The sequence below is a fragment of the Stylophora pistillata genome, chromosome 12 (assembly GCF_964205215.1).
Source record: "Stylophora pistillata chromosome 12, jaStyPist1.2, whole genome shotgun sequence".
NCBI classification, from domain to species: domain Eukaryota; kingdom Metazoa; phylum Cnidaria; class Anthozoa; order Scleractinia; family Pocilloporidae; genus Stylophora; species Stylophora pistillata.
In genome coordinates this window covers 8903386-8921318 of record NC_142530.1, presented here as the reverse complement: position 1 = coordinate 8921318, position 17933 = coordinate 8903386, and the positions used below count along the sequence as shown (strand labels likewise).

The following is a 17933-nucleotide window of genomic DNA, read 5'->3' as shown; positions in this document are numbered from 1 at the left end:
CTTTGTCGATTCGTGTCAGTCCTCTCTCGTAAGGCAGACCCTCTACAGCTCGAGCGAACTCGCTCTCCTCCGCAAACTCGCCAAATCGAGCTTTCACTGAAGCTGAGTTACTGTATAGAACCATGGCTGCTCGGCTGCCGTTTGGAGATATGCCAAAACTCTTCGCCATTTCCTTGACAAAGTTCTTTTGTTTTCGGTAGTTTCTGGCGCCAATGCTGCCCGAAGAATCGATGATAAATGCCAGATCCACGGGAGTGCTACACGGCGGCGGTGCTAAGGAGAAAGAAAGGCGAATTCAGATCGCTTGTGGCCATTCAAAACATGAAACGAGAAGTTCCCGGATGTATACCTCCATTGAGTGGCACAGACCTCTTACAGGTTCTCATATCAACTATTTTCTTTTAACGATCATTGCTTGCCAATTGAAAGAAACCAAAAGGGCAACAAAATAAAACCCAAACCAAACCTAACCAAACCAAACCAAACTGGAACAAAAAATCTAAAACAAAAAACAAACAAACGAGCATACAAGCAAACGAACAAACAAACAAACAAACAAAAGCAAAACAAAAGCAAAGCAAAACAAAACAAAACAAAACAAAACAAAACAAAACAAAACAAAACAAAACACCACGCATGACCAAAGGCCAGGAAAGAAAAACAAATGTCTCAGCAAAACTGAGGCCACAAGAGCCACATCTGGTGAACTTGTTTTCACCGTCTATAAGTAGAATAGATGAATAAATACATAAAATGGATGAATAGATCCAAATGTCTATTGGTACTCACCGGCAAGTTGGCAGGCCTGGCTAGTTAGGTTGCTGAGTTTCAGTAGCAGATCTTGGAAGTCAGCCGCTACCACAACATCCTCGTCTCTCTCCGTTACAAGTCGTAGTTCTGCTCTGTCCACACCCTTGCCAATACCTACGGCTAGAACGCGAACGCCCGCCTTTCTCAATGGTTCGGAAGCCTCTCTCAGGCCTTTGGCGTCGGCTGCTGGGGTCTGGGTACCGTCCGTTATCAGCATTGCAATCTTAGGCACGCCCGCCCTGCTCCCTTTAGCGAAGATGTCGCTGGCTGTTAAGGCCAGTGCTTTGTCGATTCGTGTCAGTCCTCTCTCGTAAGGCAGACCCTCTACAGCTCGAGCGAACTCGCTCTCCTCCGCAAACTCGCCAAATCGAGCTTTCACTGAAGCTGAGTTACTGTATAGAACCATGGCTGCTCGGCTGCCGTTTGGAGATATGCCAAAACTCTTCGCCATTTCCTTGACAAAGTTCTTTTGTTTTCGGTAGTTTCTGGCGCCAATGCTGCCCGAAGAATCGATGATAAATGCCAGATCCACGGGAGTGCTACACGGCGGCGGTGCTAAGGAGAAAGAAAGGCGAATTCAGATCGCTTGTGGCCATTCAAAACATGAAACGAGAAGTTCCCGGATGTATACCTCCATTGAGTGGCACAGACCTCTTACAGGTTCTCATATCAACTATTTTCTTTTAACGATCATTGCTTGCCAATTGAAAGAAACCAAAAGGGCAACAAAATAAAACCCAAACCAAACCTAACCAAACCAAACCAAACTGGAACAAAAAATCTAAAACAAAAAACAAACAAACGAGCATACAAGCAAACGAACAAAGAAACAAACAAACAAAAGCAAAACAAAAGCAAAGCAAAACAAAACAAAACAAAACAAAACAAAACAAAACAAAACACCACGCATGACCAAAGGCCAGGAAAGAAAAACAAATGTCTCAGCAAAACTGAGGCCACAAGAGCCACATCTGGTGAACTTGTTTTCACCGTCTATAAGTAGAATAGATGAATAAATACATAAAATGGATGAATAGATCCAAATGTCTATTGGTACTCACCGGCAAGTTGGCAGGCCTGGCTAGTTAGGTTGCTGAGTTTCAGTAGCAGATCTTGGAAGTCAGCCGCTACCACAACATCCTCGTCTCTCTCCGTTACAAGTCGTAGTTCTGCTCTGTCCACACCCTTGCCAATACCTACGGCTAGAACGCGAACGCCCGCCTTTCTCAATGGTTCGGAAGCCTCTCTCAGGCCTTTGGCGTCGGCTGCTGGGGTCTGGGTACCGTCCGTTATCAGCATTGCAATCTTAGGCACGCCCGCCCTGCTCCCTTTAGCGAAGATGTCGCTGGCTGTTAAGGCCAGTGCTTTGTCGATTCGTGTCAGTCCTCTCTCGTAAGGCAGACCCTCTACAGCTCGAGCGAACTCGCTCTCCTCCGCAAACTCGCCAAATCGAGCTTTCACTGAAGCTGAGTTACTGTATAGAACCATGGCTGCTCGGCTGCCGTTTGGAGATATGCCAAAACTCTTCGCCATTTCCTTGACAAAGTTCTTTTGTTTTCGGTAGTTTCTGGCGCCAATGCTGCCCGAAGAATCGATGATAAATGCCAGATCCACGGGAGTGCTACACGGCGGCGGTGCTAAGGAGAAAGAAAGGCGAATTCAGATCGCTTGTGGCCATTCAAAACATGAAACGAGAAGTTCCCGGATGTATACCTCCATTGAGTGGCACAGACCTCTTACAGGTTCTCATATCAACTATTTTCTTTTAACGATCATTGCTTGCCAATTGAAAGAAACCAAAAGGGCAACAAAATAAAACCCAAACCAAACCTAACCAAACCAAACCAAACTGGAACAAAAAATCTAAAACAAAAAACAAACAAACGAGCATACAAGCAAACGAACAAACAAACAAACAAACAAAAGCAAAACAAAAGCAAAGCAAAACAAAACAAAACAAAACAAAACAAAACAAAACAAAACAAAACACCACGCATGACCAAAGGCCAGGAAAGAAAAACAAATGTCTCAGCAAAACTGAGGCCACAAGAGCCACATCTGGTGAACTTGTTTTCACCGTCTATAAGTAGAATAGATGAATAAATACATAAAATGGATGAATAGATCCAAATGTCTATTGGTACTCACCGGCAAGTTGGCAGGCCTGGCTAGTTAGGTTGCTGAGTTTCAGTAGCAGATCTTGGAAGTCAGCCGCTACCACAACATCCTCGTCTCTCTCCGTTACAAGTCGTAGTTCTGCTCTGTCCACACCCTTGCCAATACCTACGGCTAGAACGCGAACGCCCGCCTTTCTCAATGGTTCGGAAGCCTCTCTCAGGCCTTTGGCGTCGGCTGCTGGGGTCTGGGTACCGTCCGTTATCAGCATTGCAATCTTAGGCACGCCCGCCCTGCTCCCTTTAGCGAAGATGTCGCTGGCTGTTAAGGCCAGTGCTTTGTCGATTCGTGTCAGTCCTCTCTCGTAAGGCAGACCCTCTACAGCTCGAGCGAACTCGCTCTCCTCCGCAAACTCGCCAAATCGAGCTTTCACTGAAGCTGAGTTACTGTATAGAACCATGGCTGCTCGGCTGCCGTTTGGAGATATGCCAAAACTCTTCGCCATTTCCTTGACAAAGTTCTTTTGTTTTCGGTAGTTTCTGGCGCCAATGCTGCCCGAAGAATCGATGATAAATGCCAGATCCACGGGAGTGCTACACGGCGGCGGTGCTAAGGAGAAAGAAAGGCGAATTCAGATCGCTTGTGGCCATTCAAAACATGAAACGAGAAGTTCCCGGATGTATACCTCCATTGAGTGGCACAGACCTCTTACAGGTTCTCATATCAACTATTTTCTTTTAACGATCATTGCTTGCCAATTGAAAGAAACCAAAAGGGCAACAAAATAAAACCCAAACCAAACCTAACCAAACCAAACCAAACTGGAACAAAAAATCTAAAACAAAAAACAAACAAACGAGCATACAAGCAAACGAACAAACAAACAAACAAACAAAAGCAAAACAAAAGCAAAGCAAAACAAAGCAAAACAAAACAAAACAAAACAAAACAAAACAAAACAAAACACCACGCATGACCAAAGGCCAGGAAAGAAAAACAAATGTCTCAGCAAAACTGAGGCCACAAGAGCCACATCTGGTGAACTTGTTTTCACCGTCTATAAGTAGAATAGATGAATAAATACATAAAATGGATGAATAGATCCAAATGTCTATTGGTACTCACCGGCAAGTTGGCAGGCCTGGCTAGTTAGGTTGCTGAGTTTCAGTAGCAGATCTTGGAAGTCAGCCGCTACCACAACATCCTCGTCTCTCTCCGTTACAAGTCGTAGTTCTGCTCTGTCCACACCCTTGCCAATACCTACGGCTAGAACGCGAACGCCCGCCTTTCTCAATGGTTCGGAAGCCTCTCTCAGGCCTTTGGCGTCGGCTGCTGGGGTCTGGGTACCGTCCGTTATCAGCATTGCAATCTTAGGCACGCCCGCCCTGCTCCCTTTAGCGAAGATGTCGCTGGCTGTTAAGGCCAGTGCTTTGTCGATTCGTGTCAGTCCTCTCTCGTAAGGCAGACCCTCTACAGCTCGAGCGAACTCGCTCTCCTCCGCAAACTCGCCAAATCGAGCTTTCACTGAAGCTGAGTTACTGTATAGAACCATGGCTGCTCGGCTGCCGTTTGGAGATATGCCAAAACTCTTCGCCATTTCCTTGACAAAGTTCTTTTGTTTTCGGTAGTTTCTGGCGCCAATGCTGCCCGAAGAATCGATGATAAATGCCAGATCCACGGGAGTGCTACACGGCGGCGGTGCTAAGGAGAAAGAAAGGCGAATTCAGATCGCTTGTGGCCATTCAAAACATGAAACGAGAAGTTCCCGGATGTATACCTCCATTGAGTGGCACAGACCTCTTACAGGTTCTCATATCAACTATTTTCTTTTAACGATCATTGCTTGCCAATTGAAAGAAACCAAAAGGGCAACAAAATAAAACCCAAACCAAACCTAACCAAACCAAACCAAACTGGAACAAAAAATCTAAAACAAAAAACAAACAAACGAGCATACAAGCAAACGAACAAACAAACAAACAAACAAAAGCAAAACAAAAGCAAAGCAAAACAAAACAAAACAAAACAAAACAAAACAAAACAAAACAAAACAAAACACCACGCATGACCAAAGGCCAGGAAAGAAAAACAAATGTCTCAGCAAAACTGAGGCCACAAGAGCCACATCTGGTGAACTTGTTTTCACCGTCTATAAGTAGAATAGATGAATAAATACATAAAATGGATGAATAGATCCAAATGTCTATTGGTACTCACCGGCAAGTTGGCAGGCCTGGCTAGTTAGGTTGCTGAGTTTCAGTAGCAGATCTTGGAAGTCAGCCGCTACCACAACATCCTCGTCTCTCTCCGTTACAAGTCGTAGTTCTGCTCTGTCCACACCCTTGCCAATACCTACGGCTAGAACGCGAACGCCCGCCTTTCTCAATGGTTCGGAAGCCTCTCTCAGGCCTTTGGCGTCGGCTGCTGGGGTCTGGGTACCGTCCGTTATCAGCATTGCAATCTTAGGCACGCCCGCCCTGCTCCCTTTAGCGAAGATGTCGCTGGCTGTTAAGGCCAGTGCTTTGTCGATTCGTGTCAGTCCTCTCTCGTAAGGCAGACCCTCTACAGCTCGAGCGAACTCGCTCTCCTCCGCAAACTCGCCAAATCGAGCTTTCACTGAAGCTGAGTTACTGTATAGAACCATGGCTGCTCGGCTGCCGTTTGGAGATATGCCAAAACTCTTCGCCATTTCCTTGACAAAGTTCTTTTGTTTTCGGTAGTTTCTGGCGCCAATGCTGCCCGAAGAATCGATGATAAATGCCAGATCCACGGGAGTGCTACACGGCGGCGGTGCTAAGGAGAAAGAAAGGCGAATTCAGATCGCTTGTGGCCATTCAAAACATGAAACGAGAAGTTCCCGGATGTATACCTCCATTGAGTGGCACAGACCTCTTACAGGTTCTCATATCAACTATTTTCTTTTAACGATCATTGCTTGCCAATTGAAAGAAACCAAAAGGGCAACAAAATAAAACCCAAACCAAACCTAACCAAACCAAACCAAACTGGAACAAAAAATCTAAAACAAAAAACAAACAAACGAGCATACAAGCAAACGAACAAACAAACAAACAAACAAAAGCAAAACAAAAGCAAAGCAAAACAAAGCAAAACAAAACAAAACAAAACAAAACAAAACAAAACAAAACACCACGCATGACCAAAGGCCAGGAAAGAAAAACAAATGTCTCAGCAAAACTGAGGCCACAAGAGCCACATCTGGTGAACTTGTTTTCACCGTCTATAAGTAGAATAGATGAATAAATACATAAAATGGATGAATAGATCCAAATGTCTATTGGTACTCACCGGCAAGTTGGCAGGCCTGGCTAGTTAGGTTGCTGAGTTTCAGTAGCAGATCTTGGAAGTCAGCCGCTACCACAACATCCTCGTCTCTCTCCGTTACAAGTCGTAGTTCTGCTCTGTCCACACCCTTGCCAATACCTACGGCTAGAACGCGAACGCCCGCCTTTCTCAATGGTTCGGAAGCCTCTCTCAGGCCTTTGGCGTCGGCTGCTGGGGTCTGGGTACCGTCCGTTATCAGCATTGCAATCTTAGGCACGCCCGCCCTGCTCCCTTTAGCGAAGATGTCGCTGGCTGTTAAGGCCAGTGCTTTGTCGATTCGTGTCAGTCCTCTCTCGTAAGGCAGACCCTCTACAGCTCGAGCGAACTCGCTCTCCTCCGCAAACTCGCCAAATCGAGCTTTCACTGAAGCTGAGTTACTGTATAGAACCATGGCTGCTCGGCTGCCGTTTGGAGATATGCCAAAACTCTTCGCCATTTCCTTGACAAAGTTCTTTTGTTTTCGGTAGTTTCTGGCGCCAATGCTGCCCGAAGAATCGATGATAAATGCCAGATCCACGGGAGTGCTACACGGCGGCGGTGCTAAGGAGAAAGAAAGGCGAATTCAGATCGCTTGTGGCCATTCAAAACATGAAACGAGAAGTTCCCGGATGTATACCTCCATTGAGTGGCACAGACCTCTTACAGGTTCTCATATCAACTATTTTCTTTTAACGATCATTGCTTGCCAATTGAAAGAAACCAAAAGGGCAACAAAATAAAACCCAAACCAAACCTAACCAAACCAAACCAAACTGGAACAAAAAATCTAAAACAAAAAACAAACAAACGAGCATACAAGCAAACGAACAAACAAACAAACAAACAAAAGCAAAACAAAAGCAAAGCAAAACAAAACAAAACAAAACAAAACAAAACAAAACAAAACAAAACAAAACACCACGCATGACCAAAGGCCAGGAAAGAAAAACAAATGTCTCAGCAAAACTGAGGCCACAAGAGCCACATCTGGTGAACTTGTTTTCACCGTCTATAAGTAGAATAGATGAATAAATACATAAAATGGATGAATAGATCCAAATGTCTATTGGTACTCACCGGCAAGTTGGCAGGCCTGGCTAGTTAGGTTGCTGAGTTTCAGTAGCAGATCTTGGAAGTCAGCCGCTACCACAACATCCTCGTCTCTCTCCGTTACAAGTCGTAGTTCTGCTCTGTCCACACCCTTGCCAATACCTACGGCTAGAACGCGAACGCCCGCCTTTCTCAATGGTTCGGAAGCCTCTCTCAGGCCTTTGGCGTCGGCTGCTGGGGTCTGGGTACCGTCCGTTATCAGCATTGCAATCTTAGGCACGCCCGCCCTGCTCCCTTTAGCGAAGATGTCGCTGGCTGTTAAGGCCAGTGCTTTGTCGATTCGTGTCAGTCCTCTCTCGTAAGGCAGACCCTCTACAGCTCGAGCGAACTCGCTCTCCTCCGCAAACTCGCCAAATCGAGCTTTCACTGAAGCTGAGTTACTGTATAGAACCATGGCTGCTCGGCTGCCGTTTGGAGATATGCCAAAACTCTTCGCCATTTCCTTGACAAAGTTCTTTTGTTTTCGGTAGTTTCTGGCGCCAATGCTGCCCGAAGAATCGATGATAAATGCCAGATCCACGGGAGTGCTACACGGCGGCGGTGCTAAGGAGAAAGAAAGGCGAATTCAGATCGCTTGTGGCCATTCAAAACATGAAACGAGAAGTTCCCGGATGTATACCTCCATTGAGTGGCACAGACCTCTTACAGGTTCTCATATCAACTATTTTCTTTTAACGATCATTGCTTGCCAATTGAAAGAAACCAAAAGGGCAACAAAATAAAACCCAAACCAAACCTAACCAAACCAAACCAAACTGGAACAAAAAATCTAAAACAAAAAACAAACAAACGAGCATACAAGCAAACGAACAAACAAACAAACAAACAAAAGCAAAACAAAAGCAAAGCAAAACAAAACAAAACAAAACAAAACAAAACAAAACAAAACAAAACAAAACAAAACACCACGCATGACCAAAGGCCAGGAAAGAAAAACAAATGTCTCAGCAAAACTGAGGCCACAAGAGCCACATCTGGTGAACTTGTTTTCACCGTCTATAAGTAGAATAGATGAATAAATACATAAAATGGATGAATAGATCCAAATGTCTATTGGTACTCACCGGCAAGTTGGCAGGCCTGCCTAGTTAGGTTGCTGAGTTTCAGTAGCAGATCTTGGAAGTCAGCCGCTACCACAACATCCTCGTCTCTCTCCGTTACAAGTCGTAGTTCTGCTCTGTCCACACCCTTGCCAATACCTACGGCTAGAACGCGAACGCCCGCCTTTCTCAATGGTTCGGAAGCCTCTCTCAGGCCTTTGGCGTCGGCTGCTGGGGTCTGGGTACCGTCCGTTATCAGCATTGCAATCTTAGGCACGCCCGCCCTGCTCCCTTTAGCGAAGATGTCGCTGGCTGTTAAGGCCAGTGCTTTGTCGATTCGTGTCAGTCCTCTCTCGTAAGGCAGACCCTCTACAGCTCGAGCGAACTCGCTCTCCTCCGCAAACTCGCCAAATCGAGCTTTCACTGAAGCTGAGTTACTGTATAGAACCATGGCTGCTCGGCTGCCGTTTGGAGATATGCCAAAACTCTTCGCCATTTCCTTGACAAAGTTCTTTTGTTTTCGGTAGTTTCTGGCGCCAATGCTGCCCGAAGAATCGATGATAAATGCCAGATCCACGGGAGTGCTACACGGCGGCGGTGCTAAGGAGAAAGAAAGGCGAATTCAGATCGCTTGTGGCCATTCAAAACATGAAACGAGAAGTTCCCGGATGTATACCTCCATTGAGTGGCACAGACCTCTTACAGGTTCTCATATCAACTATTTTCTTTTAACGATCATTGCTTGCCAATTGAAAGAAACCAAAAGGGCAACAAAATAAAACCCAAACCAAACCTAACCAAACCAAACCAAACTGGAACAAAAAATCTAAAACAAAAAACAAACAAACGAGCATACAAGCAAACGAACAAACAAACAAACAAACAAAAGCAAAACAAAAGCAAAGCAAAACAAAACAAAACAAAACAAAACAAAACAAAACAAAACAAAACACCACGCATGACCAAAGGCCAGGAAAGAAAAACAAATGTCTCAGCAAAACTGAGGCCACAAGAGCCACATCTGGTGAACTTGTTTTCACCGTCTATAAGTAGAATAGATGAATAAATACATAAAATGGATGAATAGATCCAAATGTCTATTGGTACTCACCGGCAAGTTGGCAGGCCTGGCTAGTTAGGTTGCTGAGTTTCAGTAGCAGATCTTGGAAGTCAGCCGCTACCACAACATCCTCGTCTCTCTCCGTTACAAGTCGTAGTTCTGCTCTGTCCACACCCTTGCCAATACCTACGGCTAGAACGCGAACGCCCGCCTTTCTCAATGGTTCGGAAGCCTCTCTCAGGCCTTTGGCGTCGGCTGCTGGGGTCTGGGTACCGTCCGTTATCAGCATTGCAATCTTAGGCACGCCCGCCCTGCTCCCTTTAGCGAAGATGTCGCTGGCTGTTAAGGCCAGTGCTTTGTCGATTCGTGTCAGTCCTCTCTCGTAAGGCAGACCCTCTACAGCTCGAGCGAACTCGCTCTCCTCCGCAAACTCGCCAAATCGAGCTTTCACTGAAGCTGAGTTACTGTATAGAACCATGGCTGCTCGGCTGCCGTTTGGAGATATGCCAAAACTCTTCGCCATTTCCTTGACAAAGTTCTTTTGTTTTCGGTAGTTTCTGGCGCCAATGCTGCCCGAAGAATCGATGATAAATGCCAGATCCACGGGAGTGCTACACGGCGGCGGTGCTAAGGAGAAAGAAAGGCGAATTCAGATCGCTTGTGGCCATTCAAAACATGAAACGAGAAGTTCCCGGATGTATACCTCCATTGAGTGGCACAGACCTCTTACAGGTTCTCATATCAACTATTTTCTTTTAACGATCATTGCTTGCCAATTGAAAGAAACCAAAAGGGCAACAAAATAAAACCCAAACCAAACCTAACCAAACCAAACCAAACTGGAACAAAAAATCTAAAACAAAAAACAAACAAACGAGCATACAAGCAAACGAACAAACAAACAAACAAACAAAAGCAAAACAAAAGCAAAGCAAAACAAAGCAAAACAAAACAAAACAAAACAAAACAAAACAAAACAAAACACCACGCATGACCAAAGGCCAGGAAAGAAAAACAAATGTCTCAGCAAAACTGAGGCCACAAGAGCCACATCTGGTGAACTTGTTTTCACCGTCTATAAGTAGAATAGATGAATAAATACATAAAATGGATGAATAGATCCAAATGTCTATTGGTACTCACCGGCAAGTTGGCAGGCCTGGCTAGTTAGGTTGCTGAGTTTCAGTAGCAGATCTTGGAAGTCAGCCGCTACCACAACATCCTCGTCTCTCTCCGTTACAAGTCGTAGTTCTGCTCTGTCCACACCCTTGCCAATACCTACGGCTAGAACGCGAACGCCCGCCTTTCTCAATGGTTCGGAAGCCTCTCTCAGGCCTTTGGCGTCGGCTGCTGGGGTCTGGGTACCGTCCGTTATCAGCATTGCAATCTTAGGCACGCCCGCCCTGCTCCCTTTAGCGAAGATGTCGCTGGCTGTTAAGGCCAGTGCTTTGTCGATTCGTGTCAGTCCTCTCTCGTAAGGCAGACCCTCTACAGCTCGAGCGAACTCGCTCTCCTCCGCAAACTCGCCAAATCGAGCTTTCACTGAAGCTGAGTTACTGTATAGAACCATGGCTGCTCGGCTGCCGTTTGGAGATATGCCAAAACTCTTCGCCATTTCCTTGACAAAGTTCTTTTGTTTTCGGTAGTTTCTGGCGCCAATGCTGCCCGAAGAATCGATGATAAATGCCAGATCCACGGGAGTGCTACACGGCGGCGGTGCTAAGGAGAAAGAAAGGCGAATTCAGATCGCTTGTGGCCATTCAAAACATGAAACGAGAAGTTCCCGGATGTATACCTCCATTGAGTGGCACAGACCTCTTACAGGTTCTCATATCAACTATTTTCTTTTAACGATCATTGCTTGCCAATTGAAAGAAACCAAAAGGGCAACAAAATAAAACCCAAACCAAACCTAACCAAACCAAACCAAACTGGAACAAAAAATCTAAAACAAAAAACAAACAAACGAGCATACAAGCAAACGAACAAACAAACAAACAAACAAAAGCAAAACAAAAGCAAAGCAAAACAAAACAAAACAAAACAAAACAAAACAAAACAAAACAAAACACCACGCATGACCAAAGGCCAGGAAAGAAAAACAAATGTCTCAGCAAAACTGAGGCCACAAGAGCCACATCTGGTGAACTTGTTTTCACCGTCTATAAGTAGAATAGATGAATAAATACATAAAATGGATGAATAGATCCAAATGTCTATTGGTACTCACCGGCAAGTTGGCAGGCCTGGCTAGTTAGGTTGCTGAGTTTCAGTAGCAGATCTTGGAAGTCAGCCGCTACCACAACATCCTCGTCTCTCTCCGTTACAAGTCGTAGTTCTGCTCTGTCCACACCCTTGCCAATACCTACGGCTAGAACGCGAACGCCCGCCTTTCTCAATGGTTCGGAAGCCTCTCTCAGGCCTTTGGCGTCGGCTGCTGGGGTCTGGGTACCGTCCGTTATCAGCATTGCAATCTTAGGCACGCCCGCCCTGCTCCCTTTAGCGAAGATGTCGCTGGCTGTTAAGGCCAGTGCTTTGTCGATTCGTGTCAGTCCTCTCTCGTAAGGCAGACCCTCTACAGCTCGAGCGAACTCGCTCTCCTCCGCAAACTCGCCAAATCGAGCTTTCACTGAAGCTGAGTTACTGTATAGAACCATGGCTGCTCGGCTGCCGTTTGGAGATATGCCAAAACTCTTCGCCATTTCCTTGACAAAGTTCTTTTGTTTTCGGTAGTTTCTGGCGCCAATGCTGCCCGAAGAATCGATGATAAATGCCAGATCCACGGGAGTGCTACACGGCGGCGGTGCTAAGGAGAAAGAAAGGCGAATTCAGATCGCTTGTGGCCATTCAAAACATGAAACGAGAAGTTCCCGGATGTATACCTCCATTGAGTGGCACAGACCTCTTACAGGTTCTCATATCAACTATTTTCTTTTAACGATCATTGCTTGCCAATTGAAAGAAACCAAAAGGGCAACAAAATAAAACCCAAACCAAACCTAACCAAACCAAACCAAACTGGAACAAAAAATCTAAAACAAAAAACAAACAAACGAGCATACAAGCAAACGAACAAACAAACAAACAAACAAAAGCAAAACAAAAGCAAAGCAAAACAAAACAAAACAAAACAAAAAAAAACAAAACAAAACAAAACACCACGCATGACCAAAGGCCAGGAAAGAAAAACAAATGTCTCAGCAAAACTGAGGCCACAAGAGCCACATCTGGTGAACTTGTTTTCACCGTCTATAAGTAGAATAGATGAATAAATACATAAAATGGATGAATAGATCCAAATGTCTATTGGTACTCACCGGCAAGTTGGCAGGCCTGGCTAGTTAGGTTGCTGAGTTTCAGTAGCAGATCTTGGAAGTCAGCCGCTACCACAACATCCTCGTCTCTCTCCGTTACAAGTCGTAGTTCTGCTCTGTCCACACCCTTGCCAATACCTACGGCTAGAACGCGAACGCCCGCCTTTCTCAATGGTTCGGAAGCCTCTCTCAGGCCTTTGGCGTCGGCTGCTGGGGTCTGGGTACCGTCCGTTATCAGCATTGCAATCTTAGGCACGCCCGCCCTGCTCCCTTTAGCGAAGATGTCGCTGGCTGTTAAGGCCAGTGCTTTGTCGATTCGTGTCAGTCCTCTCTCGTAAGGCAGACCCTCTACAGCTCGAGCGAACTCGCTCTCCTCCGCAAACTCGCCAAATCGAGCTTTCACTGAAGCTGAGTTACTGTATAGAACCATGGCTGCTCGGCTGCCGTTTGGAGATATGCCAAAACTCTTCGCCATTTCCTTGACAAAGTTCTTTTGTTTTCGGTAGTTTCTGGCGCCAATGCTGCCCGAAGAATCGATGATAAATGCCAGATCCACGGGAGTGCTACACGGCGGCGGTGCTAAGGAGAAAGAAAGGCGAATTCAGATCGCTTGTGGCCATTCAAAACATGAAACGAGAAGTTCCCGGATGTATACCTCCATTGAGTGGCACAGACCTCTTACAGGTTCTCATATCAACTATTTTCTTTTAACGATCATTGCTTGCCAATTGAAAGAAACCAAAAGGGCAACAAAATAAAACCCAAACCAAACCTAACCAAACCAAACCAAACTGGAACAAAAAATCTAAAACAAAAAACAAACAAACGAGCATACAAGCAAACGAACAAAGAAACAAACAAACAAAAGCAAAACAAAAGCAAAGCAAAACAAAACAAAACAAAACAAAACAAAACAAAACAAAACAAAACACCACGCATGACCAAAGGCCAGGAAAGAAAAACAAATGTCTCAGCAAAACTGAGGCCACAAGAGCCACATCTGGTGAACTTGTTTTCACCGTCTATAAGTAGAATAGATGAATAAATACATAAAATGGATGAATAGATCCAAATGTCTATTGGTACTCACCGGCAAGTTGGCAGGCCTGGCTAGTTAGGTTGCTGAGTTTCAGTAGCAGATCTTGGAAGTCAGCCGCTACCACAACATCCTCGTCTCTCTCCGTTACAAGTCGTAGTTCTGCTCTGTCCACACCCTTGCCAATACCTACGGCTAGAACGCGAACGCCCGCCTTTCTCAATGGTTCGGAAGCCTCTCTCAGGCCTTTGGCGTCGGCTGCTGGGGTCTGGGTACCGTCCGTTATCAGCATTGCAATCTTAGGCACGCCCGCCCTGCTCCCTTTAGCGAAGATGTCGCTGGCTGTTAAGGCCAGTGCTTTGTCGATTCGTGTCAGTCCTCTCTCGTAAGGCAGACCCTCTACAGCTCGAGCGAACTCGCTCTCCTCCGCAAACTCGCCAAATCGAGCTTTCACTGAAGCTGAGTTACTGTATAGAACCATGGCTGCTCGGCTGCCGTTTGGAGATATGCCAAAACTCTTCGCCATTTCCTTGACAAAGTTCTTTTGTTTTCGGTAGTTTCTGGCGCCAATGCTGCCCGAAGAATCGATGATAAATGCCAGATCCACGGGAGTGCTACACGGCGGCGGTGCTAAGGAGAAAGAAAGGCGAATTCAGATCGCTTGTGGCCATTCAAAACATGAAACGAGAAGTTCCCGGATGTATACCTCCATTGAGTGGCACAGACCTCTTACAGGTTCTCATATCAACTATTTTCTTTTAACGATCATTGCTTGCCAATTGAAAGAAACCAAAAGGGCAACAAAATAAAACCCAAACCAAACCTAACCAAACCAAACCAAACTGGAACAAAAAATCTAAAACAAAAAACAAACAAACGAGCATACAAGCAAACGAACAAACAAACAAACAAACAAAAGCAAAACAAAAGCAAAGCAAAACAAAACAAAACAAAACAAAAAAAAACAAAACAAAACAAAACACCACGCATGACCAAAGGCCAGGAAAGAAAAACAAATGTCTCAGCAAAACTGAGGCCACAAGAGCCACATCTGGTGAACTTGTTTTCACCGTCTATAAGTAGAATAGATGAATAAATACATAAAATGGATGAATAGATCCAAATGTCTATTGGTACTCACCGGCAAGTTGGCAGGCCTGGCTAGTTAGGTTGCTGAGTTTCAGTAGCAGATCTTGGAAGTCAGCCGCTACCACAACATCCTCGTCTCTCTCCGTTACAAGTCGTAGTTCTGCTCTGTCCACACCCTTGCCAATACCTACGGCTAGAACGCGAACGCCCGCCTTTCTCAATGGTTCGGAAGCCTCTCTCAGGCCTTTGGCGTCGGCTGCTGGGGTCTGGGTACCGTCCGTTATCAGCATTGCAATCTTAGGCACGCCCGCCCTGCTCCCTTTAGCGAAGATGTCGCTGGCTGTTAAGGCCAGTGCTTTGTCGATTCGTGTCAGTCCTCTCTCGTAAGGCAGACCCTCTACAGCTCGAGCGAACTCGCTCTCCTCCGCAAACTCGCCAAATCGAGCTTTCACTGAAGCTGAGTTACTGTATAGAACCATGGCTGCTCGGCTGCCGTTTGGAGATATGCCAAAACTCTTCGCCATTTCCTTGACAAAGTTCTTTTGTTTTCGGTAGTTTCTGGCGCCAATGCTGCCCGAAGAATCGATGATAAATGCCAGATCCACGGGAGTGCTACACGGCGGCGGTGCTAAGGAGAAAGAAAGGCGAATTCAGATCGCTTGTGGCCATTCAAAACATGAAACGAGAAGTTCCCGGATGTATACCTCCATTGAGTGGCACAGACCTCTTACAGGTTCTCATATCAACTATTTTCTTTTAACGATCATTGCTTGCCAATTGAAAGAAACCAAAAGGGCAACAAAATAAAACCCAAACCAAACCTAACCAAACCAAACCAAACTGGAACAAAAAATCTAAAACAAAAAACAAACAAACGAGCATACAAGCAAACGAACAAACAAACAAACAAACAAAAGCAAAACAAAAGCAAAGCAAAACAAAGCAAAACAAAACAAAACAAAACAAAACAAAACAAAACAAAACACCACGCATGACCAAAGGCCAGGAAAGAAAAACAAATGTCTCAGCAAAACTGAGGCCACAAGAGCCACATCTGGTGAACTTGTTTTCACCGTCTATAAGTAGAATAGATGAATAAATACATAAAATGGATGAATAGATCCAAATGTCTATTGGTACTCACCGGCAAGTTGGCAGGCCTGGCTAGTTAGGTTGCTGAGTTTCAGTAGCAGATCTTGGAAGTCAGCCGCTACCACAACATCCTCGTCTCTCTCCGTTACAAGTCGTAGTTCTGCTCTGTCCACACCCTTGCCAATACCTACGGCTAGAACGCGAACGCCCGCCTTTCTCAATGGTTCGGAAGCCTCTCTCAGGCCTTTGGCGTCGGCTGCTGGGGTCTGGGTACCGTCCGTTATCAGCATTGCAATCTTAGGCACGCCCGCCCTGCTCCCTTTAGCGAAGATGTCGCTGGCTGTTAAGGCCAGTGCTTTGTCGATTCGTGTCAGTCCTCTCTCGTAAGGCAGACCCTCTACAGCTCGAGCGAACTCGCTCTCCTCCGCAAACTCGCCAAATCGAGCTTTCACTGAAGCTGAGTTACTGTATAGAACCATGGCTGCTCGGCTGCCGTTTGGAGATATGCCAAAACTCTTCGCCATTTCCTTGACAAAGTTCTTTTGTTTTCGGTAGTTTCTGGCGCCAATGCTGCCCGAAGAATCGATGATAAATGCCAGATCCACGGGAGTGCTACACGGCGGCGGTGCTAAGGAGAAAGAAAGGCGAATTCAGATCGCTTGTGGCCATTCAAAACATGAAACGAGAAGTTCCCGGATGTATACCTCCATTGAGTGGCACAGACCTCTTACAGGTTCTCATATCAACTATTTTCTTTTAACGATCATTGCTTGCCAATTGAAAGAAACCAAAAGGGCAACAAAATAAAACCCAAACCAAACCTAACCAAACCAAACCAAACTGGAACAAAAAATCTAAAACAAAAAACAAACAAACGAGCATACAAGCAAACGAACAAACAAACAAACAAACAAAAGCAAAACAAAAGCAAAGCAAAACAAAACAAAACAAAACAAAACAAAACAAAACAAAACACCACGCATGACCAAAGGCCAGGAAAGAAAAACAAATGTCTCAGCAAAACTGAGGCCACAAGAGCCACATCTGGTGAACTTGTTTTCACCGTCTATAAGTAGAATAGATGAATAAATACATAAAATGGATGAATAGATCCAAATGTCTATTGGTACTCACCGGCAAGTTGGCAGGCCTGGCTAGTTAGGTTGCTGAGTTTCAGTAGCAGATCTTGGAAGTCAGCCGCTACCACAACATCCTCGTCTCTCTCCGTTACAAGTCGTAGTTCTGCTCTGTCCACACCCTTGCCAATACCTACGGCTAGAACGCGAACGCCCGCCTTTCTCAATGGTTCGGAAGCCTCTCTCAGGCCTTTGGCGTCGGCTGCTGGGGTCTGGGTACCGTCCGTTATCAGCATTGCAATCTTAGGCACGCCCGCCCTGCTCCCTTTAGCGAAGATGTCGCTGGCTGTTAAGGCCAGTGCTTTGTCGATTCGTGTCAGTCCTCTCTCGTAAGGCAGACCCTCTACAGCTCGAGCGAACTCGCTCTCCTCCGCAAACTCGCCAAATCGAGCTTTCACTGAAGCTGAGTTACTGTATAGAACCATGGCTGCTCGGCTGCCGTTTGGAGATATGCCAAAACTCTTCGCCATTTCCTTGACAAAGTTCTTTTGTTTTCGGTAGTTTCTGGCGCCAATGCTGCCCGAAGAATCGATGATAAATGCCAGATCCACGGGAGTGCTACACGGCGGCGGTGCTAAGGAGAAAGAAAGGCGAATTCAGATCGCTTGTGGCCATTCAAAACATGAAACGAGAAGTTCCCGGATGTATACCTCCATTGAGTGGCACAGACCTCTTACAGGTTCTCATATCAACTATTTTCTTTTAACGATCATTGCTTGCCAATTGAAAGAAACCAAAAGGGCAACAAAATAAAACCCAAACCAAACCTAACCAAACCAAACCAAACTGGAACAAAAAATCTAAAAC

At 45.6% G+C, this 17933-nt stretch overlaps 2 protein-coding genes across 2 annotated transcripts; both read right to left on the bottom strand.

The window, feature by feature from the left end:
* Positions 1-2635: 2635 nt before the first annotated feature.
* LOC148718681 (cuticlin-6-like) lies at positions 2636-3494 on the bottom strand. The gene has a single exon (XM_088739907.1). The coding sequence runs from the start codon at positions 3428-3430 to the stop codon at positions 2945-2947; it is 486 nt and encodes a 161-aa protein (XP_088596033.1). The 5' UTR covers positions 3431-3494; the 3' UTR covers positions 2636-2944.
* Positions 3495-16806: 13312 nt separating this feature from the next.
* On the bottom strand, positions 16807-17599 carry LOC148718680 (cuticlin-6-like). The gene has a single exon (XM_088740219.1). It carries the CDS (start codon positions 17594-17596, stop codon positions 17111-17113), a length of 486 nt encoding a protein of 161 aa, XP_088596345.1. The 5' UTR covers positions 17597-17599; the 3' UTR covers positions 16807-17110.
* Between the last annotated feature and the right edge of the window lie 334 nt (positions 17600-17933).